Genomic DNA, 20,679 nt, shown 5'->3' on the forward strand with positions numbered 1-20,679 from the left:
TCACTTCACCTATAGGTAGTCCTTTCTTCTTTTTTCCTTCTCTACCTCCTTTTCCTTCTCATCTCTAGTGTTAGCTTTAATTTAAAATATACCCCCCATCCTCCCACCTTAGATAAATGTTAGCATATAATATATACTTTTCTGCTGTTTTTTTTTAACTGAATAATGTATCCTAGACCCTAGTATATTAGGATCATCATTATAAACATTGCTTACTGAGCAACTGTTATAATAGTTAGCTCCTTAAGAATCACTGAGATGACCCAAAGGATTTCCTTTTGTCTTCTCTTTGGCCTTCAGTTCTTTAAAGATTCTAGCTTATTATTTTATTTTATTTTATTTTATTTTATTTTATTTTGTTTTATTTTAGAGAGAACACAGGCATGCCGTGAGTGGGTGGGAGAGGGACAGAAGAGAGAGAATCCCAAGCAGGCTCCATGCTGTCAGCGCAAAGCCCAGTGCAATGCTCAGTCCCACAAACTGTGAGATCATGACCTGGGCCAAAATTAAGAGTCAGACGCTTAACCTGCTGAGCCACCCAGGTGCCCATATCTTTTCCCTGAGCCAAAATCCAGAATCAGATACTCAACCAACTGAGCCACCCAGGTGCCCATATCTTTTTATTTTTTTTTTAAGTGTATTTCTTTATTTTGAGAGAGAGAGAGAGAGAGAGACGAGCAGGGGGAGGGACAGAGAAAGAGGGAGAGAAAGAATCCCAAGCAGGCTGTCTCAGTGTCCCAAGCACACTGTTAGTGTGGAACCCGATGTGGGGCATGAACCCATGAACCATGAGATCATGACCTGAGCCGAAATCGAGAGTCGGATGTTTAACTGACTGAGCCACCCAGGTGCCCCTCTTTCCTTATTTTTAACTTTCCTTAAAAAAAATCTTTAAATAATGGAATTGATTGCCTTTTTTTCTGATTATAAAAGTATTTCATGTTAACTGCTGAAAAATTCCAAACTACAGAAAATTATGAAGAAGACATGAAAAGGCATGCCTAATATCAATATCCAAGGGTAACCTCAATTAGTGTTTTGGCACTGCCTTAATCTACTTGGCTGCTCTAGTAAACTACCCTAGACTAGGTGGTTTAACCAACAGATACTTATTTCTCACAGTTCTGGGTCTGGGAAGTCCAAGATCAAGGTGCTGGCAGATATAGTTCTTGGTGAGCATTGACTTCCTGATTTGCAGACTGCCACCTTCTCATTGTATTCTCACATGACAGAAAGCATGGAGGAAGCTCTTTCCTGTGTCTTCTTCTAAAGGCACCAATCCCACTGTGAAGGCTCCACTCTCATGACCGAATCACCTTTCAAAGGCCTCATCTCCAAACACCATCACACTAGGGACTAGAATTCCAACACGTGAATTCAGTAGAGGGATACAAACATGCGATCAGTAACAGGTGCATAGCTCACCAGTCTTTTACATACACTTTAACTGGATTCATTCATATTGTGTGTGCTTCTTGATCGTCTTCTTTTATATTTATTTAACAATGTATGAGTGTTTATACATATCTTTAAATATTCTTTTAGGGGTGCCTGGGTGGCTCAGTTGGTTGAGCATCCATCTCGATTTGACTCAGGTCATAATCCCAGGGTCATAGGATCAAGCCCTGTGTTGACCTCCATGCTGGAGTGTGGAGCCTGCTTAAAAAATTAAGATTTTCTCTCTCCCTCTCTCTCTCTCTTCCTCTTTCCCTCTGTCCCTTACCCGGCTTGCATTCTTTGTCTCTTTCAAAAATAATAAATACATAAGTATTCTTTAAACATAATCTCAAATGATTAAATGGTGTTATTCCAATGTTTGGTGATGGTAACATTTATTTAATTATTCCCCTATAATTAGATATTTAGGTTGTTCCCAGTTTTTCACTGATGTGAACATAATTCATTCTGTGCATTTCTGATTTGAGTGTGATTACCAAAGGTTGGGAAAGTGTTTTAGGCTTGGCTGTATGGTGCCAAACTGCTATTCAGAAAAAAGTCCATGGGGTTGCACAAATTTTCACTCCCATGAGAAGTCGACCATTTTGTCTGTCTCACGGAGAGCCCATGCCACCACTGTATTCTGTTATAGTTGTCAAAAACTTAGTATGTATTTGTAAATAGTGGGACACTAATGTTCCTTACATAAATTCCTTAGAATATCTCAGATTTGTTTCCAAAGATGAATTTGTAGATCTCTCCTTGCTTTTAGATGCCACTTCTTGCTACTGGCATCTCTCTTTGGTGAGATAACACCAGCCACGAACATGGCTTACATGTGATAGAAGTTTATTTCTTCCTCACATTAAGTCTGAACTACATGTTCTTGATTGGTGGGCAGGCTACCTCCACACTGTGATTCAGGAACCCAGGTTCCCTCCATTGGTGACTCTGTATCTTCAAGCAGTGACTTCAGCTTCTGGGCTTGCTGCATGAAGCAGGGAGAGGAAAATGCCGAGGTGTTCCAATGCAGGAAGATGCTAAGGGCCAGACCTGGAAGTTGTGCCTGTTACTCCCGCTCACCTTCCTCTGGCTGGAACTCGGTCATGTGGCCGTTTCTAACCGTCAGTGAAGCAGAGAAGTTATGTGCTCAGGAAGAAGAGTAAACAGGATCTGGGAAACAGCAAGCCAGTCGCTGTGACAGTGTACTTCTCTGTGGCAACATTTCTGCCTGGTTTGATTTTGTTTCAGGGATGAAACCTGGATGACTGGGAGTTGGAAACATCAGTTTTGGTTGCTCATAAGCAATTTTTGTTCATCTCTGATTTTTGTATGTATAACCAATGGAGGAAATTGTTTAGGAGATGAGTTTCTGAATATGGCAGAAATATTAGTTTATTAAGATTGTAGAATAGTATAATGATAGAAGTGGTTGTCTTTAGCAAATGAAAAAATTAAATCATCTCGTGTAAAAATGGCTCATCCAATATGGATTATTAATTCACCTACCTTATTTGGATTGCTTGTGGTCCTCTGAGAATAGGCTCATTGATACTGTGCAGATATGGTGTAAATACAAAGAAACGAAAACAAAAACAATCCAGTGTGCAAAACAGCCATGCAGGAGAGGGGTTATTCATGCTGCAAATTTGATTTTCCTTTTATTTGCAATAACCTTGATCCTGAAATCCATTAGATTGAACTAGCTAAGAAAGAAGAACATAGCAAAATTAGATGCCAGTTAATATTTTTATGCTGTTTTCTTGAAGGTGGACCTGAAAAATCCTAAGGGTTCTGGAACGGTAAATGCTTTTAGGCAGATGGGTATGTTTCCCTGCCTATACCTCTTTTCTCACAAAGGACCAGAAGGGCCTCATGTGAATTGTCTTATTTTAGTTCTCAACCAAATCATATTATATGAGGACAAGATGTTCTTCTTTTTCGTTCACTGTAGCATACCAGCCAGCTCTGTCAGGACTTAATGATTCCCCAGCTGTCCACACTGGTGAGGCCTCGCTTAAGGCATCCATCCACATGTCCGGGACATGCTTCAGTTGACCACCTGGGGGGACCCACTTTCTATCGGTTTCTCATAAAGTGCTTGTTAGAGAAATTGCGATCAAGCATGATTCTTAATCACCTGCCTAATAGAATTTCACCGGCTGCCACATCTTAAAGAGAGGCTGTGCCTGGTTTGTTACTCCTGGAATTGGCCTATTTGGCTTGGAGGTAGAGTGTAGATGGGACCCCTAGAAACAAATCACTGAGTGACCATGGCAGAGGGACCACGGTTTCTTACTTGGGCAAGAGATGTGTCAAAATAGATTCTTCTGGAGTTTGTTTTCTTCATGATGAACGTCTGTTGTTTTTGTCAGTCTAAAGTATTCCCTTAATATTCATAATGTGGTTCTTCTACTTGAGTAGGAGATCACTGAACGGTGGAAAACTCTGCTTTTAGCTTTATTCAGTATGGTGTTTTTAGTAATAGGGCCCAGGAAATTGAAACCTTAGTGTTTAAAAACAATGGGAATGATTTTAAATAATTCTGTCATCATTAAACCTTGCATACAAGGAAAAGACAATAAAAAAGAGGGGCATATAAGTAGAGAAAAACTTTCATAAACTTTTAAATTAAGTATCACTGGTATTTAAAAATAAAGATGAATTTGTGATGTTTACATAATGCAGAGTATAAAGAGATAAATATCAGAATTACAGGCCACGAGATTTTGGACCTTGAGATTTGCTTGAATGTTTGGTTCTGTTTGTTTACAACTAAGATTGATCATTTTAGGTATTACTGTGTCTGTCATTTATGGATATGATGCGTTTTAAAATCAAGACTTAAATTCCTTTTAATTACTGGTATAAGTTTGATTTGAATTTAGCGCTTAAAATATCAACTCTACTGTAATCAACCAGGCAGCTTTATAGTCTAGTAAATAAAGTCATTACAGTTCCATTGATTGCATATGTAGTGAATTCTGTACAGTCTTAGTGGTTATTAAGCCCTTGTTTCTGGGATGCCTGGGTGAATCAGTCAATTAAGTTTCTGACTTTGGCTCAGGGCATGGTTTGTGGGTTTGTGGGTTTGAGCCCCGTGTTGGGCTCTGCGCTGACAGCTCAGAGCCTGGAGCCTGCTTCAGATTCTGTGTCTCTCTCTCTCTCTCTCTCTGCCCCTCCCCTGCTCACACTGTCTCTCTCTCTCTCTTTCTCTTTCTCTCTCAAATAAACATTAAAAGAAATTTTAAATTCTTGTTTCTTGCTGCCTCCCTTTCCTTTTGTTACTGTAATAAAATGCCACTATAAAGAATAGCCTATATTGGCTTATCCAAGTAGTAAAGATTTATCTGACAGCTGGAAAGTGTGGGTGAGAAAATTCTAGTTCTCATATTTTCAGAATTAACCAGATCAGTCAATTAGTAAATATCTTCCACCAGAGAAAGACTTGTTTTTGATTAAACTCTTATTTATAAGGAATCGTGTCATGGGTAAGAGGGTACATGTGGTGGTGGTAGAGGGGTGTGTGTGTGTGTGTATGTATGTATGTGTGTATACACGCATGTGGGTGTGGCTGCCCAAGGCAAGAGAAAGAAACCAATTATTTTCTTTGAGATTTTGCAGAACGAATGGTTTGGTTGATAGCAATTAATTCTACTGTGCCCTGCTAACCTGCTAGATCATGACCAGCTCACTCTGGTTTTCCCAGGACTTTCTTTAAAAAAAAATTTTTTTTTAATGTTTATTTATTTTTTGAGAGAGAGAGAGAGAGAGACAGAGTGTGAGCCCGGAGGGGCAGAGAGATTGAGAGAGAGAGGGAGACACAGAATCGGAAGCAGGTTCCAGGCTCTGGGCTGTCAGCACAGAGCCCGATGTGGGGCCTGAACTCACAAGCTGTGAGATCATGACCTGAGCTGAAGTCAGATGCTTAACTGACTGAGCCACCCAGGCGTCCCCTCCCAGGATTTTCTTAATGTCATCACTGGAAGTCCCAGGTTCCGGCAAGCTCCTTAGTAATAGGAACACTGGACTGCTTGGTTACCCTGCTGACAATTCAGTCTCGTGTATAAAACCTCTAGAGTCTGAAAACTGTACGTAGACTGGAAAACTTCAAAGGATTCGGTTTGGCTTGAGTTCAGTTTAGGACAGTAAAAATGTGTTTGACAGTCCCACATCTGGCCCTGATACTGCTGGGGATTGTAAAGACAGTGTTAAGACTTCTATGATTTAAGAATTTTTAAAATTTGGTATGATGAGTAAGATTCCTACAGTATCAAATACCATGGGGAGTGGGCAAGGGAAACTCAGCCGAGTTAATACAGAAACGGATGTTAGTTAACATTAAGTTACTTTGCACTGGGTTTGGTGACTGGAAATATAGCAGCACTGTGATAGTATGTCCGTGAGAAAATAAAATTGGCTGCAAAGAAAATGGAAACACTGTATTTAACAAGTTGCTGTGAAAGTCATTAGGACAATGAAGCTGTTTAATGGGTATTAAAGAAAAGCATCCAGGCTGCTGCTGGCCAATAGCGGATATTTATATGAAGTTAAAAAAGCTGTGAGTGTGTGGCATGGCGGGTGCATGATGTTTGAGTTGAGGGCACCTTTTGCTCTTTTGGGAGGATCCGGAAAAGGCTGCCACCTCCTTAGGGCGGATGCAGCCGGCGCGAGGGTTCATGGGTTGTCGAAGGGCACATGCACTGGATTTCAGCCCCTGCAGGCCACCTCTGTTCCACCTGGCTGCCTACCTCATGTGGGCACAACCTACACAACACATTTGGGTATCTGGTTTCAGTAACCAAACTGAATTAGAGGAAACCAGTGAATGAGAATGTTAAAAGTTAAATTATAGCATAGTCTTCTAGGAAAATATTTTGTTCTCTCCCTTCTCCTTTTGGGAAGGACGGAGCTGGTGGAATTTGAGGGAGATGAGTCTTTTTTTCTGTACTTACCTAGCTGAATTCACTGATTCATTCCTTTTTCTGTGCGTGGCCATGAAATACAGCCCATAGGGTTTTAGAATTTTCATTTGAGGTGTGATCGCTGCACGAGTAGCGGCTACTTTGGGTGCCTTTGTGTTCTGGGTGCTGTGATGAGCCACTTACACACTTTGTCTCATTGAAATCTGCTCAACAAGCGTCACCTGGGTGGCTCAGTTGAGCCTCCGACTTCAGCTCAGGTAATGATATCACCATTGGTGAGTTTGAGCCCATATTGGGCTCACTGCTGTCAGTGTGGAGTCCGCTTCCGATCCTCTGTCTCTTTCTGCCCCTCCTCCTCTTGTACTGTCTCACTCTTACTCAAAAATACATAAACATAAAAAAAAAAGAAATCCTTTCGATGAACTTGTAAGGTAGAAATTATGATGACCACTTTATGGCTGAGGTCCCTGAGACCCCAGAGGGCTAAAGGGGTTGCCGAGTCTTCCAGATGGTGACTGACAGAGCCAGGATTCTGTGTGACCCCACGGCCTGTGGTTGCTTCACCACACCTGGGCTGCCCCTACAGCACGAGCAACATATTTTGAGAGCTGCTTGGAATGAGAGACTATTTTACTATTTTATTTTATTTTATTTTATTTTATTTTATTTTATTTTATTTTATTTTATTTTATTTTATTTTATTTTATTTTATTTTATTTATTTTATTTTATTTTATTTTATTTTATTTTATTTATTTTTTTTATTATATGAAATTTATTGTCAAATTAGTTTCCATACAACACCCAGTGCTCATCCCAAAAGATGCCCTCCTCAATACCCATCACCCACCCTCCCCTCCCTCCCGCCGCCCATCAACCCTCAGTTTGTTGAGAAGCTATTTTAGAGATCCCTCTGGCAACCAAGGCATCATACCCAGAGATAATTAAGACCTAGCAAACTGACATTATTACATTTTTTCTAATGTTTACTTTGAAAAATATAGACAAATATAATTGGATATGAGTATATATATAAAAAATATGCTTTTGCTCTTTTGGGAGGATTCGGAATTTCTAGTTCCTTTGGCAACGTTCCTACTATAGCTTTTTATGTTATGTTTTAAAATGAGACTCAGGGGGCGCCTGGGTGGCGCAGTCGGTTAAGCGTCCGACTTCAGCCAGGTCACGATCTCGTGGTCCGTGAGTTCGGGCCCCGCGTCGGGCTCTGGGCTGATGGCTCGGAGCCTGGAGCCTGTTTCCGATTCTGTGTCTCCCTCTCTCTCTGCCCCTCCCCCGTTCATGCTCTGTCTCTCTCTGTCCCAAAAATAAATAAAAAACGTTGAAAAAAAAAATTTAAAAAAAAAAATAAAAAATAAAATGAGACTCAGGTCTACAGGTAAATCAAGAGAAAGTTTTTAAAAATGATATAACCAAAAGAAGCATGTATTTGAAAAAAAAAATAGACTTCATTATTATGTATCCCTAACTTCCGCAATACTGGTAAACATTTTACACAAACATTAAAACCATGACAGTTACCTGAATAATGATTGTTCCCATGTTATGTATATTCTGTGCTAAGAGCCACTGTGATTCTTATTTCTACTCTGAAATCTTAGGAGCTTTCAACATGTATGAGCGCTGGAATTTAAAACCAAAGTGCCTAGAATTAAACCTTAAAAGAATGTAGCGTATTTGTCCTCAGCATAAAAAAGAGTTCCAAGTGAAATTAAACTTGAATCTCCCTAAAGTTAGATTCTTGGAGGAAATGTGAATTTTAAAGGTGTTTGCCAAGATTGTGCAGGAATGACCAGTCTCCACTTTCTAGCCTTTGCAGCTGTCACAGTCAGCCCTCTGACCTTCCCTCTAAATGGCATTAGGGCGTGGGTCCAGGGAAATGGGCTGTTCTCAGGATGAATTTGTTTGGACCAAGAAAAGGTTTCTCTTCGGCATCAACATTGCTTACCTCCCTGTGAGTGGTGCTATGTTTTCTTAGGCCACCTATCTTGACCGCACATGGCCTTGGCTGCAGGGAGGTGATCTATTTCAGGAGGAGCCCGTGTCTGCAGGAAGCCCAGGCTGCCAAATGTCCTCCTTGGCCTCTGCACGAACTCTGTACACGAAACCAAGTGTATTACAGAGCTTCAGGGTTTACTGTCTGTTTTTGCAAGTTGCTTCAGAGCATGTGCCTGACGGCCTTGTCTTGGAATTGGATTGGAGAAAGTGGCTTCGTAAAGGTTTGAGACTTCTTCTGCCACATGTCTAAAATCTAAGCTGTCTGCATGTGTAGCACACACCCTAACCTAAGTTACTCACCCACTTACAAGCGTAAAAGTGGGATAGAGTCCCAGCTGGGCTGACCTGGCCTGCGTTTTACATGGATGTAACAAGTGCAAGAGAGACCAGGAGAGCTGCAGCATAGGATGACCCCCAAGCCTGCTGGTATGGTGGCCCAATTTATGTCCTGGGTGTTGACTCTAAGGTTTAAAACACCTAAGGAGGAGGTCACAGATGGGACCATGGGGAGACACAGTCCTGCTCCAGGTACCAAAAGAGCCCACGTGACAAGGTTGATACCGGGTAAGGACTGGGGAGGGCTTAGGGGAGAGGGAGCTGCCTGGGTGAGATCCCTTGCCCATTTTTGTGGCTCAGTAAAAGGGAGATGGAAATGACATCAATTATATATGGGGATATTCTACTATTGTTCAAGCCGCCATGGTTTCGAAAGTTCCACTTTCACATTTCCTTATTCACTTTGCAGACAGTTGACTCTGACACACTGAGGGTGCACCAGATACAGGAGAGGGGCTGCTGCGCCGTGTTTGCAGGGACCGTCGTTGTCCTGGGCGGTGTGCTCACTCCCGGTCCCTCTGCAGCTTCCTGGGCACCTCTCCTCTGGGCCCCTCTTACCTTCCCCACTCTTCCATCTTCTCTGTCCCTCCAGGCCCAGGTCATATCTCACGTGTTCCCCACAGCTTCCTCTCCTTTTCCAGTCCATGCTGACTTCTTAACTTCCAGATCTCTTTTCATCCTTTATTGTGTCCATCTGTCCTTGGGGCAGGGCAGCACGTCCAGAAAGGCCATGTGGTGGAGTGTTGGGCAACAGGCTCAGGAAGCAAAATGCATGAGTACAATTCCCAGTTCTGTTCCTTACTGGCTTTGTGGCCCCAGGCAAGTTCATTCACTTCGTTATGCTTCAGCTTCCCCTTCTATAAAATTTTTTTGATGTTTATTTTTGAGAGACACAGAGCTTGAGCAGGGGAAGGGCCGAGAGAGACGCAGACACAGAATCCGAAGCAGACTCCAGGTTCTGTGCTGTCAGCACTGAGCCCACTGTGGGGCTCGAACTCACGAACCGTGAGATCATGACCTGAGCTGAAGTCAGCCACTTAGCCGACTGAGCCACCCAGGCACCCTAAGCTTCCCTTCCATAAAATGAGAATGGAAATAACACCTGCTTCAGGGGTGCCTGGGTGACTCAGTCAGTTAGGTGTCCGACTTCGGCTCAGGTCATGATCTCACGGTTCGTAAGTTCGAGCCCCGCATCGGGCTCTGTGCTGACAGCTCAGAGCCTGGAGTCTGCTTCGGATTCTGTGTCTCCCTCTCTCTCTGCCCCTCCCCTGCTCTGTATGTGTGTGTGTCTCTCCCTCTCAAAAATAAATAAAAAGGCATAAAAAAAAAAAACAAACCACTTGCTTCATAGTTTGTTGTTGTTTGTGCTGAAAGAGCTAATATAAGTGGTTAGGACAGTTTCTGGCCCATGGTGTACATTCAGTGTTAGCTATTATTTAAGTGTTAAATGTCTGCTTTTATTTCTTTGATATATTGTTTATAGGACCTGAGTGCCCAATATTTTGCCAATTAAATATTACTGTTGGAATAGCTTGTCATTTTTCATAGAGATAAAGTTGTAGAAGGCTTTTTGTTAATTTTCTAAATTGATCAGGTATGTATGGTATCCTGAATTATTATCCTTTTTTTTTTTTAATTTTTTTTTTAACATTTTTATTTATTTTTGAGACAGAGAGAGACAGAGCATGAATGGGGGAGGGGCAGAGAGAGAAGGAGACACAGAATCGGAAGCAGGCTCCAGGCTCCGAGCCATCAGCCCAGAGCCCAACGCGGGGCTCGAACCCGCGGACCTTGAGATCGTGACCTGAGCTGAAGTCGGCCGCCCAACCGACGGAGCCACCCAGGCGCCCCTATTATCCTTTTAAACATGTGTTATTGACATGTTTGTACATCAGAGTAATGTTTGAAATCCAAGCAAAGGGAAAGTGAAAACAGATTTAGTTGGCAACGATGTGAGAGCTGGCAGAGCATTGGTAATTAAGCGTATAAGCTAGATTGACATTCTGACTCTCCTTGCTTATTACCTGTGGGAGCTTGGGGTAAGTTTCTTGACCATTAATAGTTTGGTTTCCCCATTGGTAAAATGAAGCTATTAATAGTGCACATCTTCTAGGATTGTGCTAAGGATTTATACATAGGAACTGTACTTGGGTACGCTAGGCATTTACTCAACGTCAGCTATTTTATTGTTGTCATTGTTAACAGAAAATGTGTTTCCTTGGTTTACCAGGACAGTCCCAATACCAAATACTCTTTTTCACTAGCTGAATTGTATTTGAATTTATCAGCCCATATATTCCAATAAGAGGTTCAGAAAAATATGATTATAGTATCATTGGCTGTTTGTAATCTTCTTTGTGCAAAAGTTTACTTGTGTACCCACACCAATGTGTATTGCAAGTAGCAGTGATTTCATTTGCATGGGTTCCTTAGAGTCTCTCATGTGCAAGAAGTTTGGACTGGTAGAAATAAGGGAAAACTCACAGCAAATGCTGTTTGACAGCATTTGGTGATGCAGCCAAAAGGCATGGATTGGCCATAAAACATCCCGGTTCAGGATCCACTGCTCACTAGGTCTAGATATATGGGGATGGTATTCTCTGTTCTGCCAACGACATATGGATCTTTCAAGGATTAAATGTTAGACTGGACTGAAAAGCCCTTTGACATAGAAAATGCCATACAGATGCATAATATGTATATTCTTTTAATGCGTTTTTATTTTGGCAATTTAATATTCTGGTTAGTAGAAAGTTTTTGTAGATGCCAAATTAATGGCCAATTAACACATAATTGAAATACATTAAGAAAAGACTTAACAGTAAATTAGACTGCTAAATAAATGTAATAACACATACTTTCTTACTTATCCCTACCATAAAGCCTACCTAGTTAGACTAGAACCTCTCATATCTGAATCTGATATCTCAGAAACTTTCAGAATCACTGCTGCCTACCATTCCCCCATTGGGACTGCTGGGCCCTTTGCTCTTTGTTATGGACCACAGAGTGGTTGCTGTAGAAACATCATATAGTGTCAGTTTCTGACAGAAATCAGATTGGGTCATCACTATGTGAAGCCCTTCACGGGCTGCTCACTGCTGTTAGAATAAAGTCTGAACTCCACAGTGGCATGTGAGGGTCAACGATGAAGTGCCCCTGCCTGCCTCTGCAGCCTCCCTGTCTGTCACCACTCTGCCAGTATTAGATCCTGCAGCTAGAATGAACTTTGATTTTCTTCATTTTGCTTGCCCTCTCTCAATCCTAGGCATCTGTGTACGTATCTTATTCCTTCCCTCCTCACCTAATTCACTTCTCATCTTCCTCAGGTGTCAGCTTCATTTTCACTCTTTTGGGGCATCCTTTTCTGTCTTAACTCTCTGTTCCTGCTTGCCACTTGTCTCTGTGGGCTGGCTGGCTGATTGTTTCACAGTGCAGTGACACCTGCAGAGCTATTCACACTCTCCTTTTGGCCATCTTTTCTCAATTAGAATTTCTGAATCAGCCCACAGTACATGGAGCTTGCATTTCAACCTGCAGTAACCACTACATGCATTCACCTTTAAGGACATAAAGGGTCTTCATGAAAGATCCTTTAAAGATTATGCACTGCCTCAGTTCATTCATTTGTATGAAAAAACCTGTACTCAAAGTTTCATTGTAGTTGGTTGAAGATGGTTGAAGATGCAGAGGATCATTTTTAAGTAGAAGTCATTGTGTTGTTTACATGCAGAAATGCACTTAGTAAATAATCTATGTTGAAAGTGTGCTAAATAAACCAGCTGTATTTTACTTACATGGCTATAGTGAGTAGTGGATGCTTCAGATTTAGATTTGTGTCTCACCTCTGCCACTTGCCAGCTGCAAGATCCTGAAGAAGTTTTTCCTTCAGCCTCATTCACAAGATGGAGATGAGCATGGCTCATGGGCTAGTGCGGGACTGCATGAAACAAAAAAGGTGCATAGCACAGTGAATGGCACATATTCAATGCATTAAGTATTCCCTATTATGAATGAATTGAAACTTTTCTGGGACTGTTAATGACAGACCAGGATGATATCATCAGAACTGAATTTTTGCTGTTACATGTAGAAGAAATAAAAATTGGGGTCAGAGACTAAATCTAGTTGGAGACTAAATTCATTTTAGAAGGACTATAAAGGAGACCCTAGGTTTAATTAATAAAGCCTAAACTCATTGACTTTTGATACCTAAAGACCCTGATCTTATGCAAATCAGTTTCTGGACTTCATTTTTTTCCCCCTAAAACGACCTGAGCCATTCTGATCCCTTCTAGTTTTAACTTTGATTTTCAGAATGGTTAAGAGAACTGAAGTGATATTCCCTTATGTCTTCTTTGTCTTTATTTCCACATATTACTTTGTATATAACACAGAGGTTAGAGTTTAAAATTTCTGGAAGAAACTTTACCACAGCCACAGAATGGGGTATTGAAGGTCAATTGGGGTTTTTGAATAGCTGGAACTGAGAAATGCATCTTATCTTCTTAGAATTGTTAGCTCCTTTCCTTCAGACTCTACATTTGAATATCAAAGGACACATCAAAGGTTGTTTCACTCCTCTTCAGAATGGCTTTGGTTATTTAAGATTTAGATGAGGCACTTTATGGGTTCAAGGAGAGTGCATTAAAGAAGAACCCAAAGACACATAAGTTTCTTTTTGTTGTTTTGTTAATCTGATAATCTTTTCTAATGTGAGCCTTGTCTTTGTTACTTTGGTCAAGTAAAAAAAAACAAAAACAAAAACATTTTCCTTGTGTTTCAAATGGAAGCACATTCCTGAATTCCTATTTTAAAGAGGAATTTAATTAAAAAAAAAAAAACAACAATTGGTTGTAGTATATGACTCTTTATTAATCTCCTTTATTACCTTGAATGAACAAGATAAATTAAATTAGTATGACTGGTGTTCTAGAAGGAATTTTGTATATAGCTTAATGGGAGGAAAAATTTTCCTTCTACCCTTCTAGCTTCTTTGCTCTAATAATTAAGTTGGCATAAAACAGATTAACAGGAGAAAACAAATTTCATTTCATGTATGTGGGAGCCCCATAAAAATTTGAGACCCACAGGCAAGTCAGGCAGTCGAGGCTTACTTGCCTTCCTGAGTTAAGGAATTGGATAGGAGCCTGACACTTTGAAGGGGAGAAGGGTAATTCACAAGACAATAGGAAGAGCGGATGTTTGGTAGTTACATATTTGCTCTTTCGGACAGATAGGTCTTTCAGTTCTCTGGTATAGCTTTCTCTCTGAGGAAGGCCCCCTCTCTAAGGGAGAAATAAAAGGTTTTCTGGAGTCTGCTGGGTCTTGATTGTCTTCAGCTTAAAATAATCCACATGCCAAAGTGGTGAATTTTAGGGTCATGTATTCTGCTCCCCTTCAAGCAGTGTATAATTTATTGGTATAATGTTAAAAAGTAGCAACTCTTTGTATCTGAGATGTCTGCCATAGGAGCTGGTATTAAGGCAAAAATAAACAGATTTTTATAGATCCCTAGAAGGGCTGGAAAGTATAATATAACATTTTATTTAAACCAGCAGCATTTAAGGCTAAGGGAAATAGTACCATCCAAGTGATTTAATTCCTCCAGCTTGCTGTCTATATCCCAAACTGAGAATTCTTATTTTGCACCCTGGTCTACCATTGGAGGATAAGGAACACACAGAAAAAAAAAAAAAAAAAGAGAGAGAGAGAGAGGCAGGGGAAGTTGAGTGGAGGCAGGTAAATATTTTAAAAACTCGGTTTGGGTCTGTAAGCATGTGTTGATCATTGTGTTATATAAATTATTCACTGACACGATAATTCTGTGTCACCCAAGTTCAGTGGCTTAAAATAACGAGCATTTATTTAACACTCAAGATTATGGTGGGTGATCCAGGGTGGTTGGTTGTCCTGGTCTCAGCTGGGACCTCCCTGGGATTTGATGACTGACAAGCTATGGAGGAAAACTTCAGGAAATCCCATTTAGCTCTGAATATTTGAACGCAATCAACTGAGAAGGTAAATGTTAATAGAATATTTGATTTCAGAAAAATAGAAAGTACAGGATGTAGGGGAGCACAGGTTAGGGAATTTACTTCGGATAATCTTGGTCTTTTGCTTTTATTTGCCTAAAATCAGAAATTGTTAAAAATGCAGAGGTGATAATGCCAACACCCCAAACTGATGTTAAAATATTTTTTTCATGTGCAACTGCAGATTATGAAGGGTTTCTCAAGTCTCACACTTGAACTAACAATTGCTTCCTCCTAATCCCTTGGCATTTCTTTTTAAATTTTTCAGTAGGGTTCTCTCTGTTTTTCTTCAGTTGTCACTTTATGATGTCATCAGCTGGTGAGAACATCCAAGGATCACAGTACTTTAGACTAAAACCATTTAAGTCCAACTCTGGCTGATAAAAGAAGGAAACAAAGCTCCTTGTGGACTTGTTACAAGTCATATAACCAATGAATTGGAAGCACAGGAGTAGAACCCTTAGCTCCCATCTTAGAGGGTTCCTCAGTGGTTTGATTTTGTTGTTGGAACGTTCTCTGGGTCACAGGGAAAACAGCAGAGACTGAAATTGAACATTATCAGTGGTGGTATTTGCATAGTGCCTTTTGTTTATAAGGCACTTACAGATACTTAAGCTTGCTATTGAAATGAATAGCTGAGAGAATCTGATAGAAGCTAAGTATTACTTCTAGTTTTTTGTTCTCTTTCTCTGTAAAAAAGGAATTATAATATTTTTCCTCACGGAATTGTTGTAAGTAGTAAATAATTACAATTGAATCACTTAGATTTGTGTCTGGCATATATGAATTATTTGGCATTTTTATGACGTTAATAATAATATTGTCATTATTTGTTGTTGATGTTTGATTCTACTTTACAGACCATACGTATGTCATAAATTAGTGGGGAGAATTTCACTATCTAATGTTATTGTGAATTGGGTAGGAGGAAGGGATACAGAGAATTCAGCTCTTGGAGTACTTCCTGTATGAGCTTAGGAATCTCAGCCTCTGACCTAGTGTTTACCAAAAAAGGGCCCATATCATTTTGGCTTATTTTCTCTTTTAATATTGGACAGAAACTAGAAATAGAAATCTTCAAAGAGGTCATTTTCAACAGTGCTGTATGTATCATTCTAGGCTTTCATTGCTTTGGGATACTACCTCTTAAAGAACAAATTATTTGATGTCTGAAAGAGCTTAACCTCTTAAGGAAATGAGATTTATCAGGGAGGAAAAATTTCTAAACAAAGGGACACTTTATAAATATCACTCCGTGAAATAACCATTGTAGTGAGCTTTCAGTGAAACAAAATGCAGAATTTGGAATTTGCCTAAGTTTAACATTGAAAAGAAAACAACACCCTAAACCCTATGGTTTGTTGTTTTATAGAGAGGAAGCCACTTCTAACTTTTAACACTGTGCTAAAATAAAGCAGCAACAGAGGGAACCTGAGAAATGAAGCTTCCAAGAGCAGACCAACCCAAGAAATGCTTTTTCATTCATATGTGTTGCAATTTCAGGCCTCCCCAGCACCTTTTTCCTTCCCGCATTGCTATTCCCTCCCTGCTGCCATTTACATTACATCCTGTAAAGGAACAGCAGAAATATCCAGGTTGATCTTTGTCGAGTCATCCTGAAAATGATAGTAATAGTGGAGGCAGAGCTGAGACAAGACACTTACCAGTGCTTTAACCTTTTTGGAATCATAGATCCAATTGACACTAAAGAGCAAAGCCAAGGATTTTGCTTCAGAGAAATGCACAGATGCAAACATACACAAATCTTGTGTACAGATGCAGGAGGTGGTGGACTCCCTTAAGCCTATTTTTGGGACATTAGTGATGCACCTGTGTTGTGAGAGCAGACAGTATCCCTGGCCTTCCTCCTTGCCAAGGTTTAACTGCAGTGCTTGGGGATGGATCCAGTCCAGATTTTGCTAAAAGCTGACTCTAGTGGTTTTTTTGGGGGCTCACCTCATTTTCTCCACTCATTAAAAACTTGAAAGGTCAGATCCACAGCTGTTTCTGAACCAGGAAGAAGAAAAGGGAAGCAAGAAGAGAGGACTTGCTTCTGAGTGACATTATAGTACCTCCTTGCAGTACCATTTGGACATATATGTTTTATAAGCGGTTGTCAAGATAGACGCTTTTTTGTGATAGTAACCCACTCAGGCCTTATAAAGGGATCTCTCTCCAATAGAATATTGGGGATATTGGGAATAATGGGAATATTCCCGTTGTATAAAGGGACCTCATTCAAGTGCAGATTTTAAGAGATTCTGGGAAGAAATACTTTGAAGAGAAATTGGATTAAGTAGGGTAAAGGAAAAAAATGAAAAAGGGTAGGGAAAATAAGGATGAGGTGGGAACTGCTTGCTGGATTACATGATTCGATTTGACTTGTTTCCTTCACTTTGTAGATTAAAATACAGAAATTTGCATGTAGGTGAAATGACTTGCTTCAGGTTTTTGCTTGGGGTTTGTTAATAACTTTCTCTTGGCTTCCCTTTCATAGTCTTTATTAAAACCAGCCAATCATGTGTCTTATATGTGGAAATATGGAGCTCCTACTTTGTACAAGTGAGTGAGCTGTGGCAGACGCAGAGTCCTTATAACTTCCTGCCCCTCTAGAAGTTGACATTCTTATAACCTAGTTTGGTTCCAGAGGCCATAGGCAGGTGAGAAAATTGCCCACTGCATATTGGTGAGCTGTGATCCCACCACTGATGCTGACTACCTTTGTTACCTTGGGTAAATTTCTTAACTTGGGCAACCTTGGCATCCTTTATTTTTTTAGGGGTAAGATATTTGTGAGATATTTTGTAGGTTGAAGACGTAGTGTCTCTCAAATTAAATTAAATAGCTAAACTCTTAATTTGTTTAAGATCATCCCTTTGACCAGTGTAACCCTATATTTGCCAGAATGCCTGGGTTATTTGGGTAGATGGGCTAGTAATATTCATAGCTAACAGTGCTAGGTCCTGCTCTATTTATTCTTTCATTTTTGCCCACAGCTTTTTTGTGGAGTAGATATTACTACTATCCCCCTTTTTATAAGTGAGGAAAACAGATGTGCAAAGAAGTTAAGAAACTTGCTCCAGGCCTTCCAGACAGTAAGCAACTGTGGGACTGAAACCCAGGTGGTCTGACTCCAGGAGCCATGCTCTTAGCTATGATCCTTTCTAGTCTTTTCTCAAGCTATGACCTATTCACATTGAATGGAGAACATTATGTGTGGTGGACTCTAAAATCTTACTTAATTTTTTTTTTCTGTCCTGTTTCAGGTACTTGACAGCAAGGACCAATAGAAATTTCCTGCTTACCATGAGGCCATTCTTAAAAAGGGCCACTTTGGTCATAACTTATGTAAGTATAGATATGCTTCTATAATATCTGATAAGAAGTGTTTTATTTTAACTTGGCTCAGAGACATGATCCAGATTATTTAATAGAATCAGCAATATATTCGAACAACATGATGTTAGGATCAAAGAGTTTACATGCCATAAATGTTACAACGCCTTGGAAGGTATGTATGAAAGCCTTCTGGGAATATGGTAACTCAAAGACAGACCGGATGAATTATAGTATTTTATGAGTCCCTTTCAAGGTGCTGATCCTGAATTGTCTCAGTAGCACAAACCTGGCTGTATCAGTTATCTATTGCTGCAAAACAAACCACCCCCAAACTTAGTGGCTTAAAACAACAACCACATATATTTACCCTGAATGCTTTAGCTTGGACAGCATCTAGCTGGATGGTTCTAATTGCTCATCATGATTTTTGACTGGGGTTGCACAGGCAGGTTCTTGTAGCTGTCAGCTGGGCGAGGTTGTCTGTCTGTGGTATCTCCTTCTCTAGGGTCTCTCCCTGTGGCCTCCCTCTAGCAGTGTAGCCGGGACTTTTTTTTTTTTTTTTTTTTTTTTTTACAACATGTCAATTGGTTTCTAAAAGAATGAGCCAAAAGTTGCAGGACCTCTCAAGGGTGAGGCCCAGAACTGATGCAGTGCACTTTCTACAACATTCTGTTGGTCAATGCAAGTCACAAAACCAACTTAGATTTAAGAGGAGGGGCAGTTGGCTTCATTCTTGATGAGAATAGCAGAATGTACATGCAAAGGGGGCAGGAATTTTTGGTGGCCATCTCTGGTGACAGTCCCAATAATTATTTTCTTACATTCTTGGATTCAAGAATTCATGCTTAGAAGATCAGTCTGTTATGCCACTGCTGTCTCCCATAAATTTCTGTCAAAATTTATGATAAATTTTGATAGGAAACTTACAAAAAAGTCTTTGAATTGTAATGTCACCAATTAATGTGATTTTCTTCTTGATGCTAAAGCGTGTTTATGGAAGAAGAGTATGGAAAATTTCACTGAAGGTGGAGAGCCTTGACTGGACAGTCTCAACAAAAGGGACAAAACGTTTCTCTAAAGTGTTCCCTAGTATCTTTGCACAGAGCTAGGATGATTCATCACTGGTTTCAGAAGTGATTTATTTTCTTAGAATTGTATGGGAATGCAAGTAATCTGACATCATTGGAGTGATGAAAGTTGTAAATTATTAATCCCTTTGTTCTTTTAAAAATTTATTATCAAAGCCCTTTCTACTATTTATCTTCCTACTCTTCTTGTTTAATTATCATGGCTTTTTTCCTCTTCATAGTATTTTAGGGAATTTATATTCTTTCAGGATACTTGTGCTGTTACATTTGTAGTTGGTATTTTCCATTATAAAGCCTGTAAGAATTTAACTTCAGTTTGAGCAGGACATTGCGAGTGTGAAGACGATTTTTAATTGGCTGCCTAGGCATTGTTTACTGTTGATATGCTTTTGGCTGACACCATACTTTTATTTTAGGATTTTAGATTTGAGGTTATTTATATAAAAGATATTTATTTTTTATTAATTTTTTTTTCAACGTTTATTTATTTTTGGGACAGAGAGAGACAGAGCATGAACGGGGGAGGGGCAGAGAGAGAGGGAGACACAGAATCGGAAACAGGCTCCAGGCTCTGAGCCATCAGCCCAGAGCCCGACGCGGGGTTCGAACTCACGGACCGCGAGATCGTGACCTGGCTGAAGTCGGACGCTTAACCGACTGCGCCACCCAGGCGCCCCTATAAAAGATATTTATAAAGGAAGTCAGTGATATTCATGGGGAAAAAAATCCAGCCTTAACTACCTCCAAAATTAATCCTTTAGCTTTCTTATTCAAGCAAAGGTTTTCCTCTGACTTTAATAAAAACAATGTAATTGGTCCTGGTGAAATGAGAAGCATCTGGAAGGCCTGTTTGGGCGAACTCTCCTCCCCACAGAAATGTCTCTCCTTCTGGCTTTCTTATTCACCTTGGCAACAGGATAGCACCATTTAGTGATAGAATTCCAGCGGGTGACACAAAAGCTGTGCCCCGGAATTTGTTGAAATAACCCTTCATGAATGTTCTCCTTCAGGGCATTGGAGGGTTGGAACACTTCAAATGTGTTTATCCAAAACCCAGCAGTATTGTTTATTGTATTTTAAATTAACTTTCATGGGGCTGTTTAAATGGAATGGTTAAGAAAGCGGTTGGACAAGACATAGATTCAACTCCTGGATCTTGCAGTTTATTAACTGTGGGATTGTAGGTAAACTACCTGCAAGCCTCAGCTTTCTCATCTACCTCTAGGTTCTGTGAGGCCGCAGGGAAGATGGAAAGTCTTTAGCTCAGTGGATAACAGCTGATAAATGCTTGATACTGACAGCTGTAATTAAGAATTTGCTTGCCTCTCCCTCAACACCTTCATTGTTTATACTCTTCTCCTTACCCAGCTGTTCTCATCTTGCGTACTCATCTTGAGTGTTAGGATTTTATAGAAGTGCTCATTATGAAACAAAATATTTGTAAGGCATCTGGAAGTGTCTTCCAGAAAGGTGGGGCTTACGCCCAACGAGCAATGACTTTCTT

General features: G+C 40.2%; 1 protein-coding gene across 4 annotated transcripts in view; it reads left to right on the forward strand.

Annotated features, from left to right (window-relative positions):
• The window catches only part of TMTC1 (transmembrane O-mannosyltransferase targeting cadherins 1), a 280,253-nt gene that overhangs the window by 106,574 nt on the left and 153,000 nt on the right, over positions 1-20,679 (forward strand). For all 4 annotated transcript variants that reach the window (XM_086713729.1, XM_086713726.1, XM_086713728.1 and 1 more), the window contains one exon: positions 18,015-18,096. In XM_086713729.1, the coding sequence (XP_086569855.1) occupies positions 18,015-18,096 (82 nt within the window). The remainder of the gene's footprint in view (positions 1-18,014; positions 18,097-20,679) is intronic.

This window comes from Puma concolor, chromosome B4 (assembly GCF_028749965.1).
Source record: "Puma concolor isolate L17-30 chromosome B4, mPumCon1.1.hap2, whole genome shotgun sequence".
Lineage (NCBI taxonomy): Eukaryota > Metazoa > Chordata > Mammalia > Carnivora > Felidae > Puma > Puma concolor.